Source organism: Myotis nattereri (assembly GCF_964212035.1).
Source record: "Myotis nattereri genome assembly, chromosome: 7".
Classification (NCBI taxonomy): domain Eukaryota; kingdom Metazoa; phylum Chordata; class Mammalia; order Chiroptera; family Vespertilionidae; genus Myotis; species Myotis nattereri.
Window position 1 is genome coordinate 57437639 of NC_138082.1, and position 28000 is coordinate 57465638.

The 28000-nt window shown below is 38.7% G+C and overlaps 1 protein-coding gene across 1 annotated transcript; it reads left to right on the top strand.

Moving 5' to 3' along the window:
- Positions 1 to 22: 22 nt before the first annotated feature.
- CYTIP (cytohesin 1 interacting protein) lies at positions 23 to 27998 on the top strand. Its single transcript, XM_081095367.1, has 8 exons — positions 23 to 590; positions 7927 to 7976; positions 8199 to 8253; positions 12633 to 12735; positions 12952 to 13045; positions 16179 to 16248; positions 23341 to 23407; positions 26292 to 27998. The coding sequence occupies exons 1-8, from the start codon at positions 417 to 419 to the stop codon at positions 26753 to 26755; spliced, it is 1077 nt and encodes a 358-aa protein (XP_080951493.1). The 5' UTR covers positions 23 to 416; the 3' UTR covers positions 26756 to 27998.
- The last annotated feature ends 2 nt before the right edge of the window (positions 27999 to 28000 follow it).

Sequence of the window (28000 nt, forward strand, 5' to 3'; positions counted from 1 at the left end):
TTTACATCGCCTTGCTCATATTAAATAGGAAAATGGATGGGAAACAAATGGCAGAACTTGGGAAAATTTTTCTTCCTTTAAAAAAAAAAGGCAGATGGTGTTTTGAACACAACTTGTCAGAGAACATGAACGCATAAGAGTCCTGGCTGTTTGAAGGGGGGAGAAATAAGTTGGTTCTTTTTTAGTGGTAAAAAGTAGCTATAGGTTTCTCTCAGGAGCACAAAGAAAAAAGCCACTGAGAAATGGGAGTGAACTGCAAGATAGGGTTTCTGTAACAAGTACCTCAAACCACAGAAGTCACATGGGCTCTTTCTGCTTTGCTACTTCTGATTACTTGTCAGAGGGTTATACTTTTAGCTTCCCGCATCCTGCAAGGCCATTCAGCCATGTGCCAGCTGGAGTGATCTTTGCGCACAATGTCTTTACCAAGGCTCATGCACCAGAGCAGCAATGGCAATTTGGTGGACGGCTGCGCTGGCCCAGCATGCGGCTCATACTCCCTACTCACAGGCAGCTTTTCCATGGATGACAATAGGCGGATTCAAATGCTGGCCGACACTGTGGCCACTTTGCCTCGGGGACGAAAGCAGGTACGATTGCTATTTTGTAACTTTTAGAGGGTTCATGTTCTCTTGAGAGCAGAGTGATATGTCTGTCCGGCTTCATACTGAAATTGTTATTTTAGAGGCTTCTAAGAGAACGAGTGAGGAAGGAGGTGAGGAGCCCAGACAGTACTAGTATATTGTCCAAAAATTTAAGACCATCACAAAACTTCCTTTGTTATGGCAAAACTTAAGAGAAGATTGCTTTTCTCATTTGGAGAGGTGTCAAATCTTCATCAAATTTGGAGATGCTACTTATAGACATGACCCATTTGAGAATTCTTGATTCCGCCCCCCTGTGTGTGTCCCATTGATTCTCCCCCCCCCCCCCCCCAGCCTCACTCCCAGTCTTAGATGGTCATTTCAGTTCATAATCAAAGGAGAGTGCTTTTTCGGAGGGCAAGTTTTGTGGACTAAATTATCTTCAGCTTTGAGGCATGGGCACATGCCTCATGCCCTGGAAAATATTTGTATTAGATAAGTGAGTGCAGATTGCACGTCAGTCCAGTCCCTTAAGAGCTGTGGGATCTTGGACAAGTCACTTGCCTCCCTAAGATTCAGGTTTCTTTTTCCTAAAGTGACGATAATATTAGAACCAGCCCATGCGGCTCTTCAGCTGCTTAAGTGAGAAATGTGCAGCGCTTAACACCGAGACTGAAATGCAGTACACGCTCAATAATTATGCTATTATTTTTATTTTTACTGCAAAGTATTTCCCCAGAGAGGGAAACACATTAGGAAAAATCCCATGTTTAACTGGATTTATTGTAAACATTTTTTATTCTTTGACTTCCAATTAAAAAAAATTAAAACCATAACACCGCTTTAGTTATTTAACCTGCTATAATGCCCTAAGTACATATCTGAATGTAGCCATAAGAATTGTGCAGAAAATACTTACAATTGTTTTAGAGCATAAAATTTGCCCTTAAATGTTGCAAATGTATCATGTTCTCCATGTAAGCCTTTTAATTTTGGAATTAGAGAGTAGAACATAGTGGGAGTCATGATGTTTTCTCAGTGATGGATGTAGCTGATTGATTCCTTGGGATTTTTCACCATGAAGATAAGGGTATCATTTGCCATGGTTTGGATTATCAATCTTTTCAATGCAAAAGTGCTTTTATGATGTTAAATTTAACATAATGATGAGCATGTCCATCAATTTACTACCTGTATGAAAAAAAAGCAACTATTGGAAGTACCAAAATCTTCATTTAGTTTTCAGAAAAAGAACAGTATAGGAGGTATAAGAGATGAGAAGAACATGTTTCCTGTCCTTATTGGGTTTACAATGAAGCAGGAGAATGAGTAGGTGTTACACAAAGTAAACAGCATACATACTTGAATCCAAATACTACGTGTTTTTGAGTACAACTTTGAAGGAGAGATGTTCCAGATATTGGAATTCCAGAACAAGGGAATAATTACTGCTGAAGCACAGATCTTGGGGTCTTCAGGGAATGTTTAGGGAAGGACACATTATTGGGTCAGGAGGACCTAGTGTCTGTGTGGGAGGTGAGGAGAGACCTCAGAGATGGGCTGCTTTGCAAAACACTTGGACACTCCCCCTGAGGCAGCAGCAATCTGAGCAGCACAGGGAGCCATTGAGTGTGTCTGGGCAGCAGAGGGACTTAGGAATCTTATTCTGGAAATGTGGCCTGGAATGTATTCTGGAAATGTGGATAAGTGGGTAGAGACTAGTGGTGAGGGAGCAACTCTTGCACTCGTTGGAGAAAGAAGAAATGGAGGGAATGGAGAGGAGACCCACAGTTTTGACTACCAAAGGCAATGAAGATGGAAGAGGGACCTTTGGATGTTAAGCCTGAGTGAAGACAGCATGAACTGAAAAAGGGCAATCCGTAGGAGGTTACTGGAAGAAGTGAGGGATTTCAGCATATGAGATGCACACAAGTATGTGTATATGTTTACATGTGTATAATATATATACTTACACATATATTCTCACCCAGATAAATTTATTTGTATGTTCTCATCTTTTCTAGGTCTTTTCTTCTCCCTTTTCTCATGGTCCTTCCTCCTAGTCAAATAGCTTTTTCTTACTGTTATGAGAATTACCTTAAAAAAAAAAAAAGGCAAGACAAAACTCTTGTACATAACACTTTTGATTCTATACAACTATCATCAATGAGACTTGTTGCAAGTTAATCCCAGCATTACACAATTTTCCAAAAGGAGGTCCATTTCCTTGAACTGGTTTTTAGAGAATAATCACCCGCTTGGCTCTGACTGGATTGTAGGCAACAAGATCTCTGGGAGGCCACCACAAGAGCAGGTGTTTCTCTGCCCGCTGTTATTTTCAACCCTCTCAGGGTTGACGTCAACAATTCACACTTCTCGTTATTGTTGGCTTTGGTTTCTGCAAAGCCGTATCTGGTTAGCCTGTAGTTTCAGATGCATCTTCAGAATCATTTGGGTGTTTACACTCAGAATTGCTTATAAAAGATTTCTGTGTGTGCAAATTTATCTCATTACCTGTATATGAAAGAGGTGGCAGACACCCCGGTGCAGTTCCTAATTCTATTTCTGAACTCAGTGTTAGGGGGAAAAATACCTACAATGGAAAACACGGTAGGAAGGAGACTGGGGACCGTAAGGCAAATCTTTAGAAATGTTGGAATGCCCAAGCACTAGGGTTGCTCCTCGAAAACAGTTTTTACCAAATGCTGTAGTGAGGCCAGGGGCCGGACCTGTGAGAAGCTTGAATATGCACTAGTGGTGCACACACTGAACCCCTTGGCCTGCTTTTCCCTTGGTTGTCCAATGACAGTTGACCCTTGAACTACGTGGGGGTTAAGGGTGCTAATGGTTGAATTTTGGTGTATAAGTTTTGATCCCCAAATCTTAATTATTAAAGAGCCTACTATTGATAAGCCTTACTGAGAGCATAAACAGTTGATTAACACATCTCTTTTTTTCTTTTTTTAATTAAATCTTTATTGTTCAGATTATTACAGTTGCTCCCCTTTTTCCCCCCCATAACTCCCCTCCACCCAGTTCCCACCCCACCCTCCTTCCTCACTCCCCACCCACTGTCCTCATCCCTAGGTGCATGATTTTTGTCCAGTCTCTTCCCGCATCCCCCACACCCCTTTCCCCCCAAGAATAGTCAGTCCATTCCCTTTCTATGTCCCTGATTCTATTATAATCACCAGTTCATTCTGTTCATCAGATTATTCACTTGATTTTCAGATTCACTTGTTGATAGATGTGTATTTGTTGTTCAAAATTGAGTAACACATCTCTTGTTGTAAGTTATGTGTATTATATAATGTATTCTTATAGTAAAGTAAGCTAGAGAAATATTAAAAAATATAAGGAAGAGAAAATACATTTACACTATTTATTTTAAAAATCCACATATAATGGGCCTGCACAGTTCAAACCCATGTTGTTCGAGGTCAATTGTATTACTAAACAGACAACTTCCGGGAGGGTGATTTTACTTAAAACTTCAGATACGGACTATTGTGCTCAACTCTGTAATGCGTGTATTTCTGGGATGGGTCCTGCCCGTGAGGAGCTTTTACATTATTTGTGGCTGCACACCCGTCTGTTACCAAAACTCCCAAGTGCTCCTCCTAACTTGGAGGTATTTTGCTCATTGAATGAATCATTTTAGGTAGAAAACTGTTAATTTCACCACAAAAGAATTGGAAAAGTCTTCTCTGATCCACATTGTTGCATGCTGGGAGTCAAGTTCCAACAGTTCTTCCTGAGAAAAGGGATTGTTGAGCTCACCATGAGACTTTCCTGGGGAGCTGCCACCCTCTTTGGGTTCCTTAAGGGCACTTACAAGTCAAACAATTGAGTTCAATGCCTTTATTTCCCTGTAGCGTAGAGTCATCTGCACAGCCTTGGTATCCCAAGAATCCTGCTTTCGAAGGGAAAAGCAAGCAAACTGTATTCATGCAAGAACTGGGGCGAGTGAGGCAGGGGACAGGAAAGGGAGCAGAGCACAGGATTTGGAACTTTGGAAACAGACAAACAAACAAACAAACACAAGCACTCCTCACCTATGCATGAGTGCCTCCCCTCTCTCTCCTCCCTCAGTGCTTTCAGGAAGTGAGTGCACAGCGGGGACCAGACCAGGAAGTAGCGCTCTGTTACTTAACAGCAGGAGTGGCTACGGTACTGACCTTTGAGCTCCTCTGAGCCTGGCAGGCAATCTGACTGAGCTACAGCTCATTCCTCTTTGCAAGCTGACAGCTGGAGCATTTGGTCTTGGTTTCCCACAAAAAAGGGACATTGTAAATCACTGTCCAGCAGGAAAAATTACATCTTGAATATTAACGCCTGATTGTTAAGTCATCTGACTAAAACCAAAAGAAGAGGGATCATACACCCAAGCCCAGGCATCTCTGCCTTAGTGGCTAGCAAGGGTTAAAGAGCTATGTGTACTCGGCAGTCGCAACTGAATTGCCAAATTGCTAAACCTAGCGTTCTCATATTAGATAATGTGTAATAAAAGACAGCTGTTGCCAGCATATGCTGTTCATTCCACACCAGCGCCTCATTCATGAGTTTTGGTGCCGTCACCACCACCCTGAGAAAAGACTCCGGAGGGCAGGCTGGGAGTAGAGACTCCTCTAGCTAGGTCCTAGAACAGGGCTGCTCACACTGGGAAAGGGCTGCAGGGAACACTTTTTCCCGAGTGTCAGACCTCTAATAAGACCTTAGGCAGACTTCTTCTCACTGAGGCAGGTAGCTTGGGGTGAGAGCAAGTTTGAACCCTGAGAACATTCCTTTCCACATCACGTGCGTCTGACAGCCCTGATCAAAAGCAAGTAGTCTTTGTGTCAAGAAGTGGCATGGGTCAGGGAATTTGATGGTGCCACTATATTTAAATTGTTTTTCTTATTTAAATGTTAGGACCCTAAAACAGGCTCCCCACTAACCCAGAGTGGAAACTAATTTATAATTTGGCTTAGTCTGATTTTTGGGCGTGTCACTGATAACCCAAATCAGTCAGTCCACAGGAGCTGAGTACCCGCTATGCCTCTAACATTGTCCTAGGCAAAAATGTTCATTTTCAATGAGTCAATTAGCTAGATGGAAAGGGTAGCAGGAGAGAGGTGGGGAAATTTCCTTCTCTTATTACACATAATATGAGAACGCTAGGTTTAGCAATTTGGTGATTCAATTGAGACTGCTGAGTACCCAAAGTTCTTTAACCCCTTGCTAGCCACTAATAGAAAGATGCCTGGGGTTGAGTTTATGATCCCTCTTCTTTAGGTCTTGGAGTTGTCATGTAGATTTAAAAAATCTTAGATTTGATCTATCTAGAATGATTTTTTTTTATTTAGAAGGTAGGATGAGGGTGGACCAGATGAAATCTTGAGGTTCCTATCAATGCTATGACTAATCTGCTAACTAAAAGCAAGAGTCATATTTTTAAATATAAACCCTGGTTATGATTATAGATAACATAGATATGGCCTCCCTAAGTAATTTACAACTTGAAAGAGGATAAAAAAGCCAATGAGATGCAAATAATAAAAACAGATTAAGAAAATGAGAGAAACAATGTAAGGGAAAGATTGAGAATGCTCGGGAATATCGTTTCCTGCTCTCTTCCACCAGAAGTTCGCCTACTATACAGCTTAATGGTCCCCACTCTTCTTATTGATACTTCCCAGGACAAAATCAGGCTGAAATAAACCATGCACATTGTTGTAGCTCTTCCACAGTCAGTCTTTATAAGTTGCAAATAAATACTTTGCAGCAACTCAAGACAATCTTTTTGTGTCTGAGCCTTTCTATTGCTACTACAGGATGATATAAATGATTTGAGGTTCAGAACTGACGCAAAAGAAAGATGTAATTAATTTACATCAACTCGGTGGGAAGAAACCAGCGCTCCATTACATTAACTTTACTGACCAGCAGCCAAACTCTGCCCCAGTACTGAGTGTTCCAGAAAATGTGTCAGAATGTTGGCATCCGGTACTAGGTAATTCCAGTTCCTTACAGGGCTGTGGGCTTCTCTCCTAACAAATGCCTTAATGAGGGTTTCTTTCGTGCATTAATTCCTTCTATGAGTTTTTCTCCTTCCAGTTTTTCTTCTCTATTTTATTTGTGTTTGTTTAGACTCAGTATGCATTGATCTCCTGACAATTTATGTTAGGTTGACAGCGAAACATCATGGGTAAGCTTGGAGCATGAATGTTTATGTGTAGGGCCCCAGGACCAACACTTGAGAAAAGGCTAATTAACATTTGTTAATTCCTCAACAAATAAACAAAACACTCACAGAAACTCATTTTGATCACTTAGAAAAACACCTAAAAATCTAGATGCTTGCCTTAACCGGTTTGGCTCAGTGGATAAAGTGTCAGCCTATGGACCGAAGGGTCCCAGGTTCGATTCCAGTCAAGGGCACATGCCCAGGTTGTGGGCTCGATCCCCAGTGGGGGGCGTGCAGAAGGCAGCCAATCAATGATTCTCTCTCATCATTGATGTTTCTATCTCTCTCTCGCCCTTCCTCTCTGAAATCAATAAAAATACATTTTAAAAAAATCTAGATGCCACCTTTTGTCAGCTTTTCCTCAATTGACAATGGTTGAATGTATTTTGGAATTTTATGTGTATATGATCTTCTTCCAAAACATAAAGTGAAGGTGATATTCTTTATGCCATTTAGACCATTCCGAGGTTCCTTTTTCTTCCTTGGCTGGAAATCTCACTGCACTCTTCCAAAACTATTACAAAAATAAATCATAAACAGAATTGAGGTTTTGAGTGTTTGGCTTTACCTGGGTTATATTTCTGCATATGAATCGGTTCTTTAGAGCATTCTTTAACCTGCTTTTAAAAAGTAACATTTTAAAGTAACTATTACTATAAACGCAGTCATTTCATCAGCATCTCCAAAAACGATTAAGTATTTGGGTTTTGCATGCCGTTCTCTGGGTGTTGTTTTTCTTTGGATTTCAGTGTGATTAATCTCTATGGTTAATCTCTCAGAGTCTATTTTTAATTGCTATGGTTAATCTCTCAGAGTCTATTTTTAATACAGATTAGATATGAAGTTCTTTTTGGGAAGCTTTGGAGTTTTGCCACATTACATTGACTCTTGCCACAGTGTATTATTATCAGAGCTTTTTAAATCTTTTAAAAAGAATGCTTGGGCCTCCCTTTGCCAGCTCTCCTGTGCTACCACTAAGGAATGGAAATTACTGCCTTTACCTTCTTTGAGCTGAGCCAAAGAAGGTGATAAAAAGCAAAGTTCTTTGTGATTTAGAACATTTACAGATGTGTCTTAAGGACCTTTTGGTAATGGTGTGTTTGTTGTATTTTTCAGCTTGCTTTGACGAGATCAAGTTCTTTAGGTGATTTTGCCTGGTCTCAAAGGTAAAGAGATTTATTTGTTTTTTTGGTCTCTCGTCAACATATTTAGGAACACAGCTCTCCAGACTTATTTACACACACACACAGTTACAATACTATAATTTACATAAATGTCAGCTATTTTAAATTGTGGCTGTTTTTCATTTTCAATAAGTATGTGACATATATGATACTTTGATCTTTATGCATCATTTTTTAAAACCTTTTTTTAATATTTTATTACAGAAAGCTTGTTACTGTGGAGAAGCAGGATAATGGAACATTTGGATTTGAAATTCAGGTGGGCAGTTTTCAAACTTTTCATAAAGATAGTGGCACTAGCAGTGTCATGATACTTGCAAAGTAAGAATGAAGTAGAGAATGATGGAGACTCTGATTTTCATTCAATGTGCAGTTATCTTGGTAGTTCTTAAGTGTCTTTGGGACGATCTAGGAAAGAAAACATTGAAACACATAAAATAAAACCCCTGAGACTTGCTCAACTCTTTGTTCTTAGTTGCTTCAGTCTCCATGAAAGCCTGAGACTGATCAGAAATGCTTGATGTCAGCCAGGTCTTTTTATTTTATCTTTATTGTTGAAGGTATTACACATGTTCCATGGCAAGTCTTAACTAAGAGAGAGAAATGATCTTCATAGATGTGTATTTTGAATATTTGCCTGTCTGCTGTCTTTGCCTAATGATTTTTATACTACATGTCAGATTTTAAATCTGTACTTTGATATTTAAGAAATCCTTGATAACATATATACTTGTATATATGGACTGCATTCATGTATAATTCTTACTACATTTTGGAAAAAAAATTATTTTATGACAAATTTGCCCTTTTATATTAATGATGACACTTTATAATTATTTGAAACACTTAAAAACATTGCTCTATTTGCATAGTGCTTCGTAACCTGGGAAATTTTTAAAACAGTCTATAGGTTTCCATGTAATAGCCCAAGAATTTCAGTTCTTATTTGTTGTCTGCTTTTTAAATGGCCATATTTGTAAAGATGATGAGTTTGGGCAAATGAAGTCTAATGCAATGAAGTACAGTAGTAGCTTAAGTATTAACAGTGTGTATTTTTCCATTACACTTTTGTGGTTCTTTTAGATGTATTTTGCACAATCATATTCTTATACTGCACATCATCTTTTAGGTTTTAGCTTTGGTGCTGCTTTCAGAAAACGTTGGTGACTTTCCACAATTGGAAAGTCAGCGTGTATTTTAAGATAAGGAACAGGAAGCTGCTAAGTAAAGCATGCTTTATGAATAAAGAAACAAAATGGAACTCTATCTTCACTGAACATAGAGCGGCGGTAGGAGAACAGAAGACACCTTCTGTTTTCTGACCTCTTCTATTTTAAAATTTGGGGAAATCTATAATTCTTCCATCAGTACTATGCTTCTAAAAGCAGTACTATGCTTTCTCCCCATTCACACAAAACAACCCCTGATCTATTGCAGAGACTGTACGTTTTGTGATTGCTTTTTTTAAATGAGAATTATGCACAAGGATGTGCAGCCATTGCTACTGAAAGCAGGATCAGTGGCTGCTCACATACCCTTATTTAAAGTGACAAATAGGAATTTTTTTCTCATGCTTCTATGACATGTCACTGCCCCCCATCTGTCTCCCCCATACCATAAACACACATTCCATGTGGAGCAAGGGTCACTAATAGATCACAGCCTACAGCACCATGAACCTTTGTAGCTCAACATGAGCTAATGGCTTCACTTCTGAACTGGAGCACCTATGTGTTGTCTCAGTACTGAAGGAACTCACTCCTCTGGACATTCTTTTTGGGTGTATGCTTTCCATTACCAGCTCCCTGCGGTGTCTCTTCTCTAGTACTTACAACATTTGCATATTCATTGAATAGAGGAAATGCCGTGGGAACTTTCTGACGACCAGACAGAACCTCATGTGCTCATAATGTTAATACCTATGTGGGTCCTGGTCTACCAAGGGAAGGGGTGGTTAGAAGAGAACAACCTCACTGTCCTCTCTGGTTTTCCATGGGTTGCCACTCATATGCTGCTAGCGAGGATCATAGAGTATGATAGAAGCACGGACTTTAGATTCAGGTACACCTGCCTCGTGGGGGTTTTAGGAATTTCAAATGAAATAACACATACAAAATACTTAAGTGTTTTATGTGTCTGTACCAGTAGAAGATCAGCAAATGACAAGTGTTAGAATGAAGGCCATTGGGTATGAGAAAGGGCAATGTGACTTTTGTGTCTCTAAGGATTGGTTTTGTTATTAAATGTGAAAGCAGAAGACAGAGAGAGAGAGAAAGAGAGAGGGAGAGAGAGAGAGAGAGGTATACAACTAGTTATTCCTTCCTATAACTTTGGGGCCTCTGCCTTTTCTTTCCTATCTCTAACCCACAAATTTTATAGCAGTTGGCAAACATTTCTCCTTCCCTGCACTTACTTTCATCCCTGGACTTGGAGGGCACATTTTCACTGCTAATAGAGTTGGTATAACAGTGGTTTCCAAATGGAGTGTCTGTTATAGCTATAGTTCTTGTACCAGAAAGGTCTGGCCTGGAAAGGTCTGGCTGTGGCAAGACTTCCTGGCAGAAAAAACTGTTAAAGGGTGTCTTAGAGAGATGGGAAATATATTATGTGACCTCTAAAAGTCCCTTTTACCTTAAGATATGGGGATTCTAAATGCCTTCTTGAGTGACTAGAACCTTACATTTTAACAAAGTCAAATTTCTAGAAGTTGCTTGCACATGACTACCTTCTGGTTCTAGAGCTTGTAAGTCTGTAAAATAAGAAGGAATGAGCCATGGCCAGTGTGACTCAGTTGGTTAAGCATAGTCACTGGTTTGATTCCCAGTCAGGGCATATACCCAAATTGGAGGTTTGATGCCCGGTAGGGGTGCGTATGGGAGACAAACAATCGATGTCTCTTTCACATCAATGTTTCTCACTCTCTCCCTCCCTCTTCATTCCTCTCTTTTTAAAATCAATAAAAATAACAACATATTTTTTTTTAATGAGAAGGATCCTGCTAGTGTGGCTCAGTGGTTGAGTATCAACCCATGAACCAAGAGGTCACTGGTTTGATTCCCACTCAGGGCACATGCCTGAGTTGCAGGCTCGATCCCCAGTAGGGGGCATGCAGGAAATAGTCAACTGATGTTTCCATCACTCTATCCTTTTTCCTTCCTCTCTCCTTAAAAAAATCAATAAAAACATATTAAAATATAAGAAGGAATACTCATCAGACATTAATTCCTTCATAAAGAGGCAGAACTGGAATGTGGTTTAATTTTAGGAATCAGAATGGTGATTTTGAGTCTAAATGGAACTAGACCCCATAATTTACCTGTGTTGGGCTATAAGTCATCTAGCAAACACATATGCAGTGCTCTTGGTATAATTTAAAAAACAAAAACAACCTGCTCTTGCCAAATTGAAGCAAGATGTGAAGCATAACGTTTTCTGATTTGGTTGGGTGACTAATGAACCAGTGATTATTCAAGACAGGTGTACCAGCAAGTGCTCAGAAATGAAGGTGGCTGAGTCAATTATAGTACTTTTGAATGAATGCAGGGCAGATTGTCATTATTTGCAGAACCCTAATGTAAAAGAATTATTGTTGGCATATCTCCATTGCTGGACATGGACTATTTTGTCGTCTCCTGTAGCAAGTATTTTAGCATGGGAGATCCTCAGGGACATCTTTCTCTTTGCTATTGGCCACCATTTTTTTTATCCCATTTGGGAAATGAGAAACTTAATTTTCCTCAAGAAATATGTCATAATGAGAGCATCAGGTGGTCTCTTAGGCCTGAAAATATAAAAGCTTGAGCCAGTATTATCCCACTTTTTTTCTCTAGGCAGGTTTTTTTTAATGAATGGGGTTGGTTGAAGATTATCTGGTAGGATTGCAAAATTGGTCTATTTCGGTGGTTGGCAAACTGCGGCTCGCGAGGCACATGCGGCTCTTTGTCCCCTTGAGTGTGGCTCTTCCACAAAATACCGACTTCTGCGCATGGGTCACAAGTTCCAATTTCACTGTATGTGCGCGCCCACACGTGGTATTTTGTGGGAGAGCCACACTCAAGAGGCCAAAGAGTCGCATGTGGCTTGCGAGCCGCAGTTTGCCGACCACAAGTGGCTCATCCACCACTCGTGAGCCACATGCGGCTCTTTGGCCCCTTGAGTGTGGCTGTTCCACAAAATACCACGTGCAGGCGCACATGTGCAGTGCGATTGAAACTTCATGGCCCATGTGCAGAAGTCGGTTTTCGGCCTGGGCGAGTCTATTTTGAAGAAGTGGCGTTAGAAGAAGTGGGGGTACGTTCGCTGAGGTCAACCCCTCAGATTGAGGACGTTTTTAGCAAAGGCCAGTTTAGGAGTACCCTAATTAAGTTAATAATAATGTACCTACCTATATAGTTTAAGTTTAAAAAATTTGGCTCTCAAAAGAAATTTCAATCATTGTACTGTTGATATTTGGCTCTGTTGACTAATGAGTTTGCCGACCACTGGTCTATTTGATTCAGTTTATATTCAGGAAAGCCTTTCCAAATTGTTCTTTGCATCTACCATTATACCACTTACACAACTGACACCATTTTATTTTTTGGCAAATAGATTTTGAGTTTTTGGAATAGTAATTATGTCTCACTTGAATTTTTGCAGACTTACAGGCTCCAGAACCAGAACACCTGCACCTCAGAGCTGTGCACTCTGATCTGCAAAATCCAGGAGGACAGCCCAGCGCACTGTGCTGGCCTGCAAGCCGGTAACTTTCAGCTTTGCTCATGTTAAGAATTATTTAAATAGCAAGAAGAGAAAACTTTTTGATAGCCAAGGTCAGGACAGTATTGTTGCTTTGGATTTTCTTAGTGCCTTTATGTTGCTAAGGTTTGAGGCTTGCTTGTTTTTCTTCGTTTGCATGTCAGGAAGGATTATTTAACCAATCACATTAACACTCATTTTTTTTCTTGGCATCTCCCAGGTGATATCCTTGCAAATATCAATGGTGTGGGCACAGAAGGCTTTACCCACAAGCAAGTTGTTGACCTGATCAGATCGTCAGGAAACCTGCTAACGTAACTATCCATCTGCTTCCCATGGGGCTTCAGAAATGTTACAGTCTCTCATAATGCCTGTTGAGTGAATGAATAGACTTATTGTTCAGGTTCCTAAGAAGGGAGGCAGTGCACCATAGCTTTGGAACTGGATACAGACGTTTTTATCAGTTCCTTTTGTTTCTCAAGGTTTCCTCAAACTTGAACATGTTGTCAACATCTGAAGTCAGAGGACATCGATAGCCCAAACATCCAAGTGGGAGGGAGAGTATTTTAGAAAATAACATTAAATTCAATTAAATTGGCACTCCTTTTCTTTGGATAGACAAAAAATGATCCAATTTTCATGGCTGATATGAACTTGTGGTTAGAACAAACAAAAGGTCAGAATGGCTGAGTTTTTCATTTTATACCACAAGCCAATAGTTTTTCTCATCGAGTGTTCCATTTGGAAGGAAGAACCAAGTCTGACAGCCCTCCCCACCCTGCGCACACACACACACACACACACACACACACACACACACACACACATGCGTGCGCACTCACCCCGGCTACTATTTCAGACTTAATAATGGGACACTGGTCTCCCCTATTGGAGATTTATTTTTTCAACTATACCATCCCTAGTACCTAATAAAACTTTAGTATTTAGTTAAAAGATGGATTTCACTCGTTTGTTAAAATGGTATTTCTTGAGCAAATATTATGTTTCCAGCACTGTGATAGGCTCAGGGGAGATGGAAGGAGATGGATAAGAAAAACCTGCAAAAATAAATAATGTTGATATTGCAATTATCCATAATTGCTATGAAGCAAGTACAATAAGGTATGGGTTAGAACATTGAGTAAGAGGGCTGATACTTTAGCCTAGGTGTTTAAAATGGCCCTTTCTGAAGAGGTGGACTTTGAGCTGAGACTTAAATGAAGAGAAGGATGATTATATGAATTCTTCATGAGAGAGCATTTAAGGTAAAGAGAGAGGTCTCTAAGTAGTCAAAATGGGCTTGGCACATTCAAGGAAGAGAAAGAAAGCCAGTGTAATTCGTGGTTGGTGATTTAGGGGGAATATAATAAGGGATGAAGGTAGGGAGTTGAGCTCTGGACAGTGTGCTCAGTGGTTAGATAGTTGGCTCATATATTGAAGTTTCATGGATTCGATTCCTGGTCAAGGGTTGCAAGTTTGGTCCCTGGCCCCTGTTGGGCTTGTGCCAGAGGCAACCAATGGATATGTCACTCTCACATCTCTCTCTCGCTCTCTCTCTCTCTCTCTCGCTCTCTCTCTCTCTCTCTCTCTTTCTCTTCATCTCCCTCTTCCCCTCCCTCCCTTCTACTCTCTCTAAAAATCAGTGGGAAAGATTTCTTTGGGTGCAGATTAACAACAAAGACAGGGAGTTGGCCTGGGGGCAGAGTATGGGTCTATCAACCAGGCTAGGTAGTTTAGGATTTATTCTGATTATGTTAGATCCTATATTTTCTCATTTCTTCTTCAGAGCCACCTCATGAGGCTAGTTTTATTCCTATTTATAGGTGAAGTGACTGAGACTGAAAGGAGGTTTAGTTAAGATCAACCATCTAGTAAGTCACAGGGCTGGGGTTTGACCACCTGCTCCGGATGCCAAGATCTCTTCTTTTCAGCCACAGCACAGCTGCTCATTGTAAGCTGCCAATAGAAAATCCACTGGCTACTCTTCAGTGATTGTGGTCTAAAACTTCAAAGGATGTTTTGGGTGTGTCTACTAGTTTTGGAAGATGACTGCTGGTGATAGAGGACTGAGTCCAACTACCGGCATTTTCTCTTGGACTCTATATGGTTTCTGCCTTGCAGATTCAAGCTTCTCTTTACCTGAACTCATAGGATCCACAGAGTTGGAATCAGTCTTCTATCAGCACCAGAAGATTGTTCTTAACTAAACCTAATGTAAGCGTCAGGAGATATCTAAGGAGTAATGGCTGGAGACAGTGGGAAAGTCAGAGATCAGGAAAATGATAGTCTATACTAATACTGAAGAGAGCAGCCAATCTAGGCCTGAGGTTTTTCCCATAGACATCTGTTGCTTGGGCAGGTCAGATTGACATTAAAAATCCCAATGGAACAGATTTGCAGGGATCCTCACCATTGCTCACAATCAAGACTGCTCTAATGAGGAAGCAGATAATGTCTTGGCTTGCTATCATTTCATTATCTTGGGTATTATGCTATTAGAAATTGAGGAAAATTGATCTCCACCTTTAATGCTTATATTTTACCATGCCTTGAAAAATTCTTGCATCTTTAGAGAGTTATAGAAGGAATTTGAACCAATACTTTAATAATGTTTAGGTGTGTGACTCACACATAAAATTTATCTTATTCAGATTGATGGCTTAACAGTGAAAATAAAGGCCTTAACTTGTGCCCACAAAACAAATCAAATCACTCAGGATAGAACAAGTCTTTTTTATTTTTAGGAAGGTATAGGGAGAAAGAACACTATTAAGTAGATAATTCTAGGATTGAAGTGTGTGAGCTTAAAAGGTTTTGAGATGAGAGAGTCATATGAAGGTTACTAACTGATAGTAGTTCTGGTTTTCTTTGTTCTCGTTCCAAAGTGAAGACAATTTACAGATGTAAAAGCTCCTGACATGTTAGTGAGGAAAAGATTTTTTCCCTTCAAGGAATAGCATGTTGATGCCACTGCTTGAAATTCTTATTGTTATTCTTATTGCTTGCTATTCTTATTGCTATATTCCTCATGCTTAGCATGGTGTCCAAAGTCTGGTACATAGTAGATGTCCAATAAATATTCACCAAATGGATGAGGTGATTCAGCCAGACCCCACAAGAATAGATTCTAGTAGAGAACACCCACCATCGTCATACAGGGGCTTCTATAAAATGAGCTACAATTGACAAATTCACCAAATTCTTTCAGTCACCCTCTGCAGGGGAGTTGTTTTTTGCTTGTTTGTTTCCCCCATTTTCTTTCTCTGAATGTTGTTAGAAGATTTGAAGTAGGTCCAGATACTTATAGTGCCAGGAGAATCTTAACGCTTATGTTGCCTTTTAAGGAGCCTGAGTTTAAATTGTAGTGCTTCATAAGGATGGTACTTGTTTGAATGAATCACTCATGCTCTTCTCCTCCCCTCCGTTTTTTTTTTTTTCTTAAAACAGGATAGAGACTCTTAATGGAACAGCAATTCTCAAGAGAGCCGAGCTTGAAGCAAAGCTGCAAGTTTTAAAGGTAATTTAATTTAATACAGTGAGGAACATTTTTCATCCTTGAATGTGTGAGTGGTAGGATGAAGATCTATTTGAGGAATTGAGATAGCCCTTGAGGATGAAATGTCATGATGAGTCTAAACTGCTGAGTTATCAAGAGACAGACAATTGGCTTTGCAGGCATATTAAATTTCACAAACCAGTGCAAATCATTTCCTCCCTCTTTCTGTGTGTCTATGAGGCTCAGAAAGGCAACAGGAAGGCACATCAATTGAAGAACATTTCATTAATGCATCTTTCTCTCTTGATTTACATTTTGTGTGGGGTAGGTGAGGGGGAACAAAGAAGGAGGAGTTGGTCTCTGTCATTTTCCCAAGTGCTGTGTGTGTGTGTGTGTGTGTTGGTGTGTGTGTGTGTGTGTGCAGAGGGCCTGGAAGTTTTGCTTCCTATTGTCTTCCTCTGTGTCCTTCCATTCTGCCTCATTCTTACCACAAAAATAATCTCCCTGTACTCCTTTGGCTGTCCTTGAATCTGCTTTCACTGGCAAGCACACAATCAACTTTGAAGAGGAAAAAATAAAGCTTTGAGGAGAAGTGCATAGTGTAGGATGTTCAGTGAAAATTTTCTGGTATGAGACTAAAAATGGAACTCCCGTTTGACCCTGTGATCCCACTCCTAGGAATATATCCCAAGAAACCAGAAACGCCAATCAGAAAGGATATATGCACCCCTATGTTCATAGCAGCACAATTCACCATAGCTAAGATTTGGAAACAGCCTAAGTGCCCATCAGCAGATGAGTGGATTAGAAAACTGTGGTACATCTACACAATGGAATACTATGCTGCGGTTAAAAAAAAGGAACTCTTGCCTTTTGCAACAGCATGGATGGAACTGGAGAGCATTATGCTAAGTGAAATAAGCCAGTCAGAGAAAGATAAATACCACATGATCTCACTCATTTGTGGATTATAGAGAACAACATAGACTGATGAAAAAGGACAGACCCAAAGACTGAGAAACAGCGATCAGGCTATCAATCCCCAGAAGGAAAGTAGGGGAGGGCGGGGGGTAAGGGGAAGAGATCAACAGAAGGACTTGTATACATGTATATAAGCCAAACCAATGGACATGGACAACGGGGGGATGGGAGCATGAGTCTGTGTGTGGGGGGGAGGTTGGGGGTTAAAGGGGGGGATGAGGACACATTTGTAATACCTTAACTAATAATAATAATTAAAAAAAAATGGGAAGAAAAAAAAAATTTTCTGGTATGGCTCTTTGAAGGTCTTAAAGTCTTAGAAGACTGGAGGGGTTCTGCCAGGACATGAAGTTCAGACCTCACTCATGTGCACCTGGGTCAGAGCCCTGCAGACCCCGGCCGGTTCCAAGGACTCTGTATCCCGGGGCTGCAGCCCCTCTGAGCAAGGATCGCAGGGTTTGCTGTAGACAGGCTGCTCACTTGGGTTTTGTATAGCGATAGCTGCCATTTATTAGTTTTCTTTATGAAGTATGTACTTCTAAATTATTGAGCCCATTAATTACTATTGATCAGTATTAACTCCATTGAGGATGGAGTTACTATACAGTATTTATATTTTATCTTGTATTCACTTCCCCCACATCTAATTAATCAACAAGACCTGTTTTCTTCTTTGTCAACATCTTGCTATTTTGCTTATACCTATTATTTTTTTAAATCAATTTGTAAAATTCTTTGGGGAAATTTTTCGATTAGATTTTCATAGAAATTGAATTGCATTTATAGAATAAATAAAATCAATTGACATCTTTATAGTTTTTACTTTTCTTATTTCAAACACAGTTTAATAATGGAGGTAAAGGGACAAAACTTTATCTACAAAAAAATTATAACTATACAGAAAAATCTAAGGAAATCTATAAACATTTTATTAAAATAAAGAGAGATCATCAAGACTATTGTATTTAAAAACCAGTAACAGTAAGTTAAAAATCTTTTAATATTAAAATATTATATTTATTAAGAAAGAAAAATTAGAAGGTACTTAAGAATAAATATAGCATATATATATATATAATTGCATGAATAAATTATAAAATGTTTTTGAAATAAATAAAGATTCTATAAATCTTTGTTAGATTTATTATTTTATAATTTATGATTTTGTTTCTATAGTTTCTTTACTTAAAATTAATATTTTGATTGAGATTTAAGTATAGATATGTAAAATAACATTTTCTATGCTGTTGCTATATTCAAACACCTTGCTAAACTGTATAATTTCTAATAAATTATCTATAGATATTTGGAGGCTTGCTATAAAGATAATAACTATCTGTTAAGAATGACATTTAGTTCTTTTTCTTAGTAACTAGGGCCTGCAATATAATGGTGAATAGAAACTGTAATTGTAGAAATCCTTGTTTTGTTCTTAACTTTAAAAAGGGAATTTTTTGCCTCTTTCATGTTAGCAATGAGCTATCTCTATGAATATACTTTTCAGGTTAAAGAAGCTCCCTTCTATACCAAGTTTGCTGGTAGTTTTTATAGGGCTTGTATATTAAACTTTACCAAATATCTGTTTTTGCATGTGCTAAGATGGTCATCTCATTTTTTTTATTTTAAAAAAATCTGGTGAATATGGTGAATGACATTTAAAGGTTTTCTAATGTAAAGCCACCCTTGAATTTCTAAAACAAACCCAATCTGATCCATAATTTATAATCTTTTTTATAAACATATAGATTTGATTTGCTAACATTTTCTTAAGGATATCTGAAGGTAGCTTCACTTTCAGATAGAATGGCCTATATTCCCCCCTCCCCCCCCCCCCGCCCTTAGTCTGTCTTTAGTTTTGGTATCACATTTACTGGCCTCCTAGTGTGAGCTAGGGAATATGTTCCCTTTTTGTTCTCTGTACAATATTTGTAACACTATCTGAACCATCAGGGCTGGAAGGTGTTTTTTTTTTGGTGGAAATACTTTTAAATTGTTTCAGTTTCTTTATTAGTTATAAAATTACGTAGGCTTTCTGTTTTATGGGGTGTTGTGGTTTTTCTGGAGCCAATTTTGTCAAATTATCTTTTTGTTAATAAAGTCTTTAAATAATTGCATGAAGTTTTTAATAAAATTCTATTCTCGTTTTTTTTTTTCTTTTCTATCACAACTGATTAAGTCCTCATTTTTATTTGTACTACTTTCTATGCCTTCTCATCTTTTTATTTCTTGGTAACTCTCTCTAGAGGATTGTTGAGTCTTTTAAAAAACAGTATTTCAATTTGTGCCAATTTTTTATCTTTCGCTGATTGCTTTTCAGCTGTTCTTTTGTCTTTACCAATCTAAAGTTTCACCTCAATGTGACTGCATATGGATTCACTTCTAAATATATACTGCATAGAGCTTAGAACTTCAGTGCCCTTTGCATCTAAACACTGGTGACTGTCTTTAGTTTTAGAAAACTATCAGCTTGATACCTTTGAATAGATAGTTGACCCTTGAACAACATGGATTTGAACTGCATGGATTCACTTACACATGGATTATTTTTCATCTTATAATCAGGCTGTGTAAACTTATGGCATCAGAAATACAGCACAGTACTTTAAACTTATTTTAGCTTCCTTATGATTTTCTTAACATTTTTTTTCGAGTTTATTGTGAGAATACAGTATATGCTACATATAACATACAAAATAAGTGTTAATTGGCTGTTTATATTATTGGAAAGGCTTCCAGTCAATAGTAGACAATCAGTAATTAAGTTTGGGGTGTCAAACGTTATATGGTTATACGCAGATGCTTTACTGTGTAAAGGTGGGGGGGCTCCCGCATTATTCAAGGGTCAGCTTACCTTTTTAGACCGTCCCCAGAATTATCTTGTGGAGTTCCTTAAGTTTGAGTCCCTTGATTTGCCTTCCAGGCTGCCTATCTGCCCTTTCATATTTCATATTCCTTTATCTTTTTTATGTTCTTTTTGAATTCCTTAGTAATAGCTTCAGTAATGTTGTCTGTGTTCAGTACAGAATGTGTTCTTTCTATTAAAAGTTATCTTTTTATTTTCAAATAGCTCTTTTTTTATGTAGATCAGTTCTTGTTCCTTTTTGTTTCAAATGTCTTCTTCTTATTAACATTGATACCATTCACCTCTCAGGAGATTATAAATATTCTCATTTTAAAGTCTTTTTGGACACTTTCTATTTTCATTTTACTTGGAGAGAATCCATATGCTGATGATCAGTTTTATTGTCCTTGTTACTAAACTTCAGCAGGTGTTTTGAAGTTTAGATTGCCCACTTCCCTTGCATGGTGGCCTCTCCCTTCTGCTCAGTGTGATAGTTGGGCGGTTGCCTCCATGATACATATCAACCCAGAGCCAGGCCTGGCAGCTAGGATGTCTTCCCTGTAGGGTCAGTGTGCTGCTTGGCTTGGGTCATGAGGCTGCGTTTATGTACTCCTGCCCCTCCAGGTACAAGCTCTACGTGAGCCATCGCCACCATTAGACCCTTTCCCCAGCCTCCTTTGCATGGTGCTGGAGCTTCCGCCAAGGTTCTTTTCTCAAGCAGGAAACTGGTCTCTGTCCTGTGCCACATAAGTATATTTAAACTATGTATCACCATAAGATCCACATTCCTAGCGACCTCTTTCTGTTTCTTCAGGTCCAGCAGGACTTTGGGTTCATTCCTGCTTACTTCTTGCATGTCTGTTCCTTTTCTAATCTTGACATGTTAAAATTTCCAGTTCATCTCTTGAGCCAGAAGTTTCTTTGGTATGACCTATAACCAGGGTCAGGCTGTCTTCCCCTTCACAGAACGACATTTAGTATGTAAGGGTGCGTTCTGTTTCCTCAAAGACTCTGTGTTTTCAGGGATTCCCTTTCTCATAACCTATGATTCACAGTTTAACTGAAAACAGTACATCCAATGGGCTAGGGGGGGAATTACTTTTTAATCTAGTTCCGTCATTGACTGGGTTTGTAGCCCTTGGGAAGTATTTTGCTGTATTGAACCTTTATTTTCTAATCTGGGACATTTTTGGACAGTTAGGAAAATTAAATAGCAGGTTATCCATGAAAGCACTATAGAGTAGTAAAGTGCCATGGAAATAGTTAACTTACATGTGTGTCTCATGTAGACTGAAAACATTAGAAATATGTCCAATCCAAAATATTTAATCTGTGATAGTTGAATATTGTTTCAGGGAGCTGTTAGTTTACATGTCCACCCAAGCAATATTTATTGAGCTGTTGCTATACCAGGCACTGACCTGGGCATAGTGAGGGGATGTGGCCCAGTATAGTTAAATTTCCCATGTGCTTTTTCTCCTAATGGTGAAAGATTAAATTGGTGCAAATATACAACTGGAATGTTAATAGCAGCCAGAAACAGACTCTGAGGAAAATAGAGAAGCTTAGATATAAACTAAAAACTCTTAGTCACTTTGACGTATCTGCTCTTTACACTGGTATTTCCTTGGTTTAAGTGATGACATACTTAGATGACTGGGCCAGATCAACAGATTAGATATTTTAAAACCTTTATTTTTTTAAAACAAATTCAGTATGTAGCAAGCCTTGACTTTGTATTTCTGGTTAAGTAGGTGCAGATATACAACTTCCTCTTCTCTCTACTTAGTTGACTATCAAGCCAGCCTCATGCTCCCCTATTAGACTCTATTCCTTTACAGGAGATAAGCCTTTTTAAGAAAGAAGAAAGGGGTTGATATATAGGCCAGATATTTTTAGTTCTACTATACTCCTTGGGTCCCTAATTCTGACCTCCATGTGACTGATGAAAGGTGTGCACAGATAACAGCTGGGATTTAGGTAGCCCAGCAGTCTTATAGCCATATGGACTATATTATAATACAGAGAGAACAAGAACTTGATGGGGTCAGGTATTTTATGGCTTGAATTTATTGCTTGCAATATTATATTTGCAACCACAGGATTGCTGCTAAATATTATCAGGGATTGGAAAATCCTGCCCAGTGATTGTTTAGTCCCAGAATTCAGGAACCAGCCATTTTCCCTTAAGCATTAATGACATGCTTGTATTTTATTATTTTCTTTCCTTTAGACTTTCCCCTTTCAAATGTACTTCTTTTTCTCTTCATTTTTAGACTTTATCTGACCTTCCCAGGTTGCATCAATTGAAGGACCCTTTCCCACTAGGTGTCCGGAGGCAAAGCTGAGCTGTGCCTGCCTGCTGGGCTGGCTGTGGGGCCCTGAAATGGCAAAGGAAAGGGTGGGGTAGAGAACAAAGAGCAGGAGAGAGCATGAGCCTTTGGTGGTACCTTGCCAGATGCTTTTTGCCTGCTTGGCTTTCAATTCCCATCCCCTCAGCCCAGTCATGTGCTAGTCCAAGCCTCCCCTGCCACCTTGATCATCACATCAGCCACTCCATTCCCACCCTGGGCCACTGATCTCAGGTGCTGGGCAGCAGGGGAAGGAAGCAGTTGAGAAGTCAGGGTGCTGTGCAATGTTTAAGTTTAGCCTTCCAAGGAAGCCTCTCAGAACAGGTAGACTTCCTCTCTATGGTGTAGAAAATAAAAAAGCTGTCCAGCAGAAAAGACAGCTTTTTATTTTCTAAAAAGTTTTAGTGCTCCAGGCTTAAAAAATGATGATGGTATTTATTGAACAATTACTATGATCTACTCACTGTTCTAATCACTTTACATCTATTAACTCATTTAAGCTTCATGACAATCCCAGTGTCTAGGTTCTATTATTATCTACATCCTGCATATGAGAGAATCCTAGAATGAAAGTCCCTGTCTAAACAGATACTAAATGGACACAAACCTAAGCAATCTGGTTCTATAATATTTATTTAAAATAAAAATATACAAATGTCATTGTTTCTATTGTCTATTGTTTTTATTGTTTCTATTGTTTTCATTGTTCCGATTGAAATGATGTCATGGTTTCAACTTCTTGGTGCTACTCAATTATTTATTGAGAAAGTAGTTTTCCCAATATCTGCCTTTTATACAGAAAAACATCTTTCAAATGAGCAAGAGAGGTTGTTAGTGCCAGAAAGAAAATAAAAATATAAAGACAAATCTCAACACTCAGAAGTAAATTGCTATTTCACTGAGGTTTCCTAATATTGGCACTTTTTTCTTTTTTCTCAGCAAACCTTGAAGAAGAAATGGGTGGAGTTCAGAACTCTGCAGTTACAGGAACAGCGCCTGCTTCATGGTAAATGTGATTTCCTGTTCAGAAACCACACTAACATTTCACCCTTTTAGTATTTCTGCCTCTAAGTTGCATTAAGATTATCATCATTATAAGAAAAAAATTGTGCAGCATGGATAATGAATACCAGTTTGTATTTCTTTGGAGTGACCTATGTATTTGGAGGAGGAATAAGTCAAGTCACATCCCTCCTTCATACATATAACACATATGCACATCAAAGCATGCAGATATGCTCCTGCAAGCACATGCTTGCAAGAGGCACCTGGAGATTTTAGAAGAGCAGTAGGAATGATGGCCTGATTTCAGCAGATGAGTGAAATTCCTGAGAACGTCCATGGCTCAGGGGCTGTGTGGTTCCCAGAAACTACGGAGGCTGGAATGGTAGAACACTTTGTGTGTAGAGCTCCTAACACTTGTTCAAATTGTATAGGTTACATTAATGCAGAGATATTCTCCTTCATGACCACTGAGACCGAAATGTGAATGATTATAATAATAGTAACGTCGTGGTTCTTGACATTGTGTACCTTCTAAAGGGAAGGGATGAGTTTAAAATTTGTCAACTTGAGATTTGCTATGTGACTAGTGTGGCCTGAAGAAGAACTTGTATGTATAAATAATTCATTGAAACCACTAGCAGAGTGGGTGTGAAAGATAGATTATATTTCCTTCAAATAATACTAAGTTTAAAGTCTCTATTTATAACCTAGATATGTCAAAAGTGATAACCTCTTTACAGAAAAAAGGTACATTTAATTTTTAATTAGGCACTTAACTTATGGCTTAGAAATTATGTTGAAGTTGTTGTTTTTTGATAAAAAGTTTGTATGAGTTACTTCTATTTTTTATATATTTAACTTAATATTTTTTAAAAATTCATAACAGATTTTTTGGGGGCCTGAAGATTACTAGCAAGACAGGTACAAAATTTAGCTACCTTTTGGGTTTCTGTAGACCTGAAGATTCGGGAAACCTTTGCCTTCACTTTTGGAGCATTCTGGAGTAGAGATGGGCTTTGTTCTGGGATTCTGTAGCAATGGCCTTGTGGAGACAAGGTCCTTAGGTAAGAATGGAGACTGAATCCTCATAAGGTCATTGTTGTACAAATTTTTTGAGAGTTGAACGAGTGTTTTTTACTTTTTCTAGACCTAGAATAAATATTCAGGGCATGAAATTCTATAAAGCAATTGCTCTCTAATCAAAGCATTGCAAAATGCAATAAAGTAGGTTGTATTAGCAAAAAGAAAAGAATTATGATTAATCACTCACTGAGGGCTGGCCATACTTAACCTTACAGATCAAAAGGAAAAATAAACAGTCTCCTTTTATATTGTCAACAAAGGACAAAGGAGAGCAGCAGGAGAGATAATGCAAAGTGAAACCATTTCTGAATGTCAATGTTCTTTTTCTTTTTTAAAAAATCTTTTAAAATATGTATTTTCATTCATTTCAAAGAGAAAGGGAGAGGGAGAGAGAGATAGAAACATCAATGATGAGAGAGAATCATTGATTGACTGCCTCCTGCAATCATTGATTGACTGCCCGCGCCCCCCTCCCCCCCGCCGCCCCTGGGGATTGAGCATGCAACCCAGGCCTGTGCCCTTGACCAGGAATTGAACCCTGACCTTCTGGTTCATAGGTCGATGCTCAACTACTGAGCCATGCCAGCTAGGCTTTCTTGTTTTTCTTGAAGTACTTACCATCTAATTACAGTTATCCCTTGGCATCCATGCGAGATCGTTTCTAGGACACACCCTGTGGATACCAAAATTCAAGATGCCCAAGGGTATTCCATAAAATGCCATAGTATTTTCATACAACTTGTATTTACATGTAAGGCTACCAAATGGTATGCTATCTTTCACTTCATTCATGTGGATTCAGTGTAGTGCTCGGTGCCATGGCAAATTCAAGTTTTGCTCTTTGAAACTTTCTGGAATTATTATTATTTTTCTCAAATATTTTAGATCAGTGATTGGTTGAAACTAGGGGGCTGGACGTATGTCTTTCTCAGGCTGGTATTACAGATAATCTGCTTTCTTTTTGCATTATACCAGCTAGAATAGAAGCAAGGGGGTGGGGCAGGATATTGGTCTGTGATTACAATTTGAGTTTGGGGACCCCAGATGTCGGTTATAAAAGGTTGATGAAAAACTCAGCTAAGCAGATAAAACTCAATTCCTTCAAATGAATTGTTACTTATTTGAGGACAGGGCTATTTTCTGGGCACAGTACCATTTCAGAGCACTTAAGTATTATAGCATTCTAATATGAAACTTGGAATATTGAGACTCGACAATATCCTTTTTGCCTTAAATACCTTTGACTTCTCTATAATGAGCCTACAGGTGCAGGTTTTATAACTGTGTTTCCCCTACACATCAAATAATGTTATTGTAAATTTATAATCACGAAAAAGGACAGTAGTTAAACATAAGAGGAACTAAATGGAGAAAATCTATAAGACAGCATTTCTCCAAGTATATTCCTTAAAGTCCCATTTCTTTATCAAGTTTTTAATAAAGATTACAGGGTCACTTCAGTTTAAAAATGATCCTTTCAAAAGTTCTCAAGTCATGCAGGCATGCTGTCAAATGAATAGAACTTGTTCTCATATGAAGAATCTGGTTTAAATGTATTTAATCTAGCCTTACCCTTTTCATGACCATCAACCCTTTTACATGGCGTAGGCCATGGGCAACTAGTTTTGGAAATCCGACTATAGGTTTATCAAATTACCTTATAGCCAGTCATTTATTCATGCAAGCCAAGACTCAATGAAAAATATTATTTACCCTTGGAAGAGAAATTTTGGTGTATTTACTTGTAGGGAGTGATGGTGCTTAGATCCATTCCACAGTAGACTTTGTTTTCTGCATTCTAGGTGATGCAGCTAACTGCCCAAGTTTGGAAAACATGGACATAGATGAATCAATTTTGTTTGGAACCCTGCCCGGGGCAGGTTCAGCCCTCCCAGACCGGAATCGATTATCCAGTGAGAGCAGCTGTAAGAGCTGGCTGAGCTCCATGACAATGGACAGCGAGGACGGCTACCAGACATGTGTGTCTGAGGACTCGAGCAAGGGAGCCTTCAGCAGGCAAACAAGCACCGATGATGAGTGCTTTGTCCTCAAGGATGGGGACGATTTTCTGAAGAAGTCATCTTCCAGGAACCGGAGCATCAGTACTGCCAGCAGTGGGTCCATGTCTCCCATGTGGGAGAGCAACTTCTCAAGCATGTTTGGGACTCTGCCCCGAAAAAGCAGAAGGGGGAGCGTCCGGAAACAACTCTTGAAATTCATCCCTGGCCTTCACCGCCCTGTGGAAGAGGAAGAGAGTCGCTTCTGAGGGGTTGCGATGCCCCTTCCTATGAGCTTATTTCATAAATACCTTCTGGACTTGTTTAGATCAACTCCACCCAGCTTAGTGGGAAAGTGCAAATGAATTGCAAAACTGACATCCCATTTTAGGCAATAGTGACCTTTATTTAAAGTTTTTCTATCGTGTTTTTTTTTTTTTTCTGCATCTTAATGTTTTAACTAGAACAGCTGAAGTTCTAAGCAGACAGCAAGGAAATAAAGTTGTAAGTTAGATAATATAACAAATGAACACAAATGCTTGCTCATGCTAATGCTGCCTGTGAAGGCAAGAGTAATATTTATTTTGTAGATTATCCATGTGAAAAATTGAGAACTTTGGAGTCCAGTGTAAATAAGAAAGTGACAATATAATTATTTGGAATACCTTCTGTAGGTAAATAAGTAGGTATCAAAACGTTATGTTAACTTAAGCTCAGAAACCTCTGGGGAGGCTTAAAAATAGGCAATTTTGAATGTTTCTATTGAAATCTCTGAAGGATTATAAACAAAGATGACCATCAGCCATTTTTCACATCTACAGTGACAGTCAAGTAGGAAATGTAAGATTTAATATGAGGGTTTAAGCTTCATAAGATCCATGGAAAGATATTGTCTAAGGTGGGTACTGAGGAAGATTATAATAAGTTTGGTGGTTTTTGTTTTTTTTTATAGGCAGCCTAAACAAAATGGGTGGAAATGTTATTCTTACTTGATTCATTTTTTATTCCATCTAAATATTGAACTGGCAAGATTTTATAGCTTTGTAATTTTTTTAAACAAATCTAAAATGTGAAAAACTAGATTCAGGAAGAGGATTTTCCTCCTGTAGATTTTTTCCATATCACTCCTTACATTATGTTATATATTTTAAATAGTTATTGCCTCGGCACTCTTGAGCCTATTAGTTATGTTAGTATCATATTATGTCTAGCCACTCAATAGCATTTTTTTTCAATGCCTATTAAAGTCCATAATTTTTCTGTTCTGGTGATACAGCTGCTCACTGCCTCTATTCTAGAGTAAATAACCCTGACAATATAATAACTAGCCCTTACTGATTTGTGTGTGTGTGTGTGTGTTTGGGAGAAATAGAGTCATTTGATAGTTGACTTTAAGTGGAAAATCTACACTCAAATAAACTGAGGGAAGAATGAATCATTTGAGAAAAAAATAGAGAAGAGGGTTAGAAAGCCTGTAGGTTAAGAACAAAATAATAAAATAAAAGTGATCTCTA

Bases quoted from the DNA above. Each gene is read 5' to 3' on its own strand.
- CYTIP (XM_081095367.1), top strand. From the start codon at position 417: ATGTCTTTACCAAGGCTCATGCACCAGAGCAGCAATGGCAATTTGGTG. The intron at 13,046-16,178 runs GTAACTATCCAT...TTCTTAAAACAG, and splicing joins TCGTCAGGAAACCTGCTAAC to GATAGAGACTCTTAATGGAA. The intron at 16,249-23,340 runs GTAATTTAATTT...CTTTTTTCTCAG, and splicing joins CAAAGCTGCAAGTTTTAAAG to CAAACCTTGAAGAAGAAATG.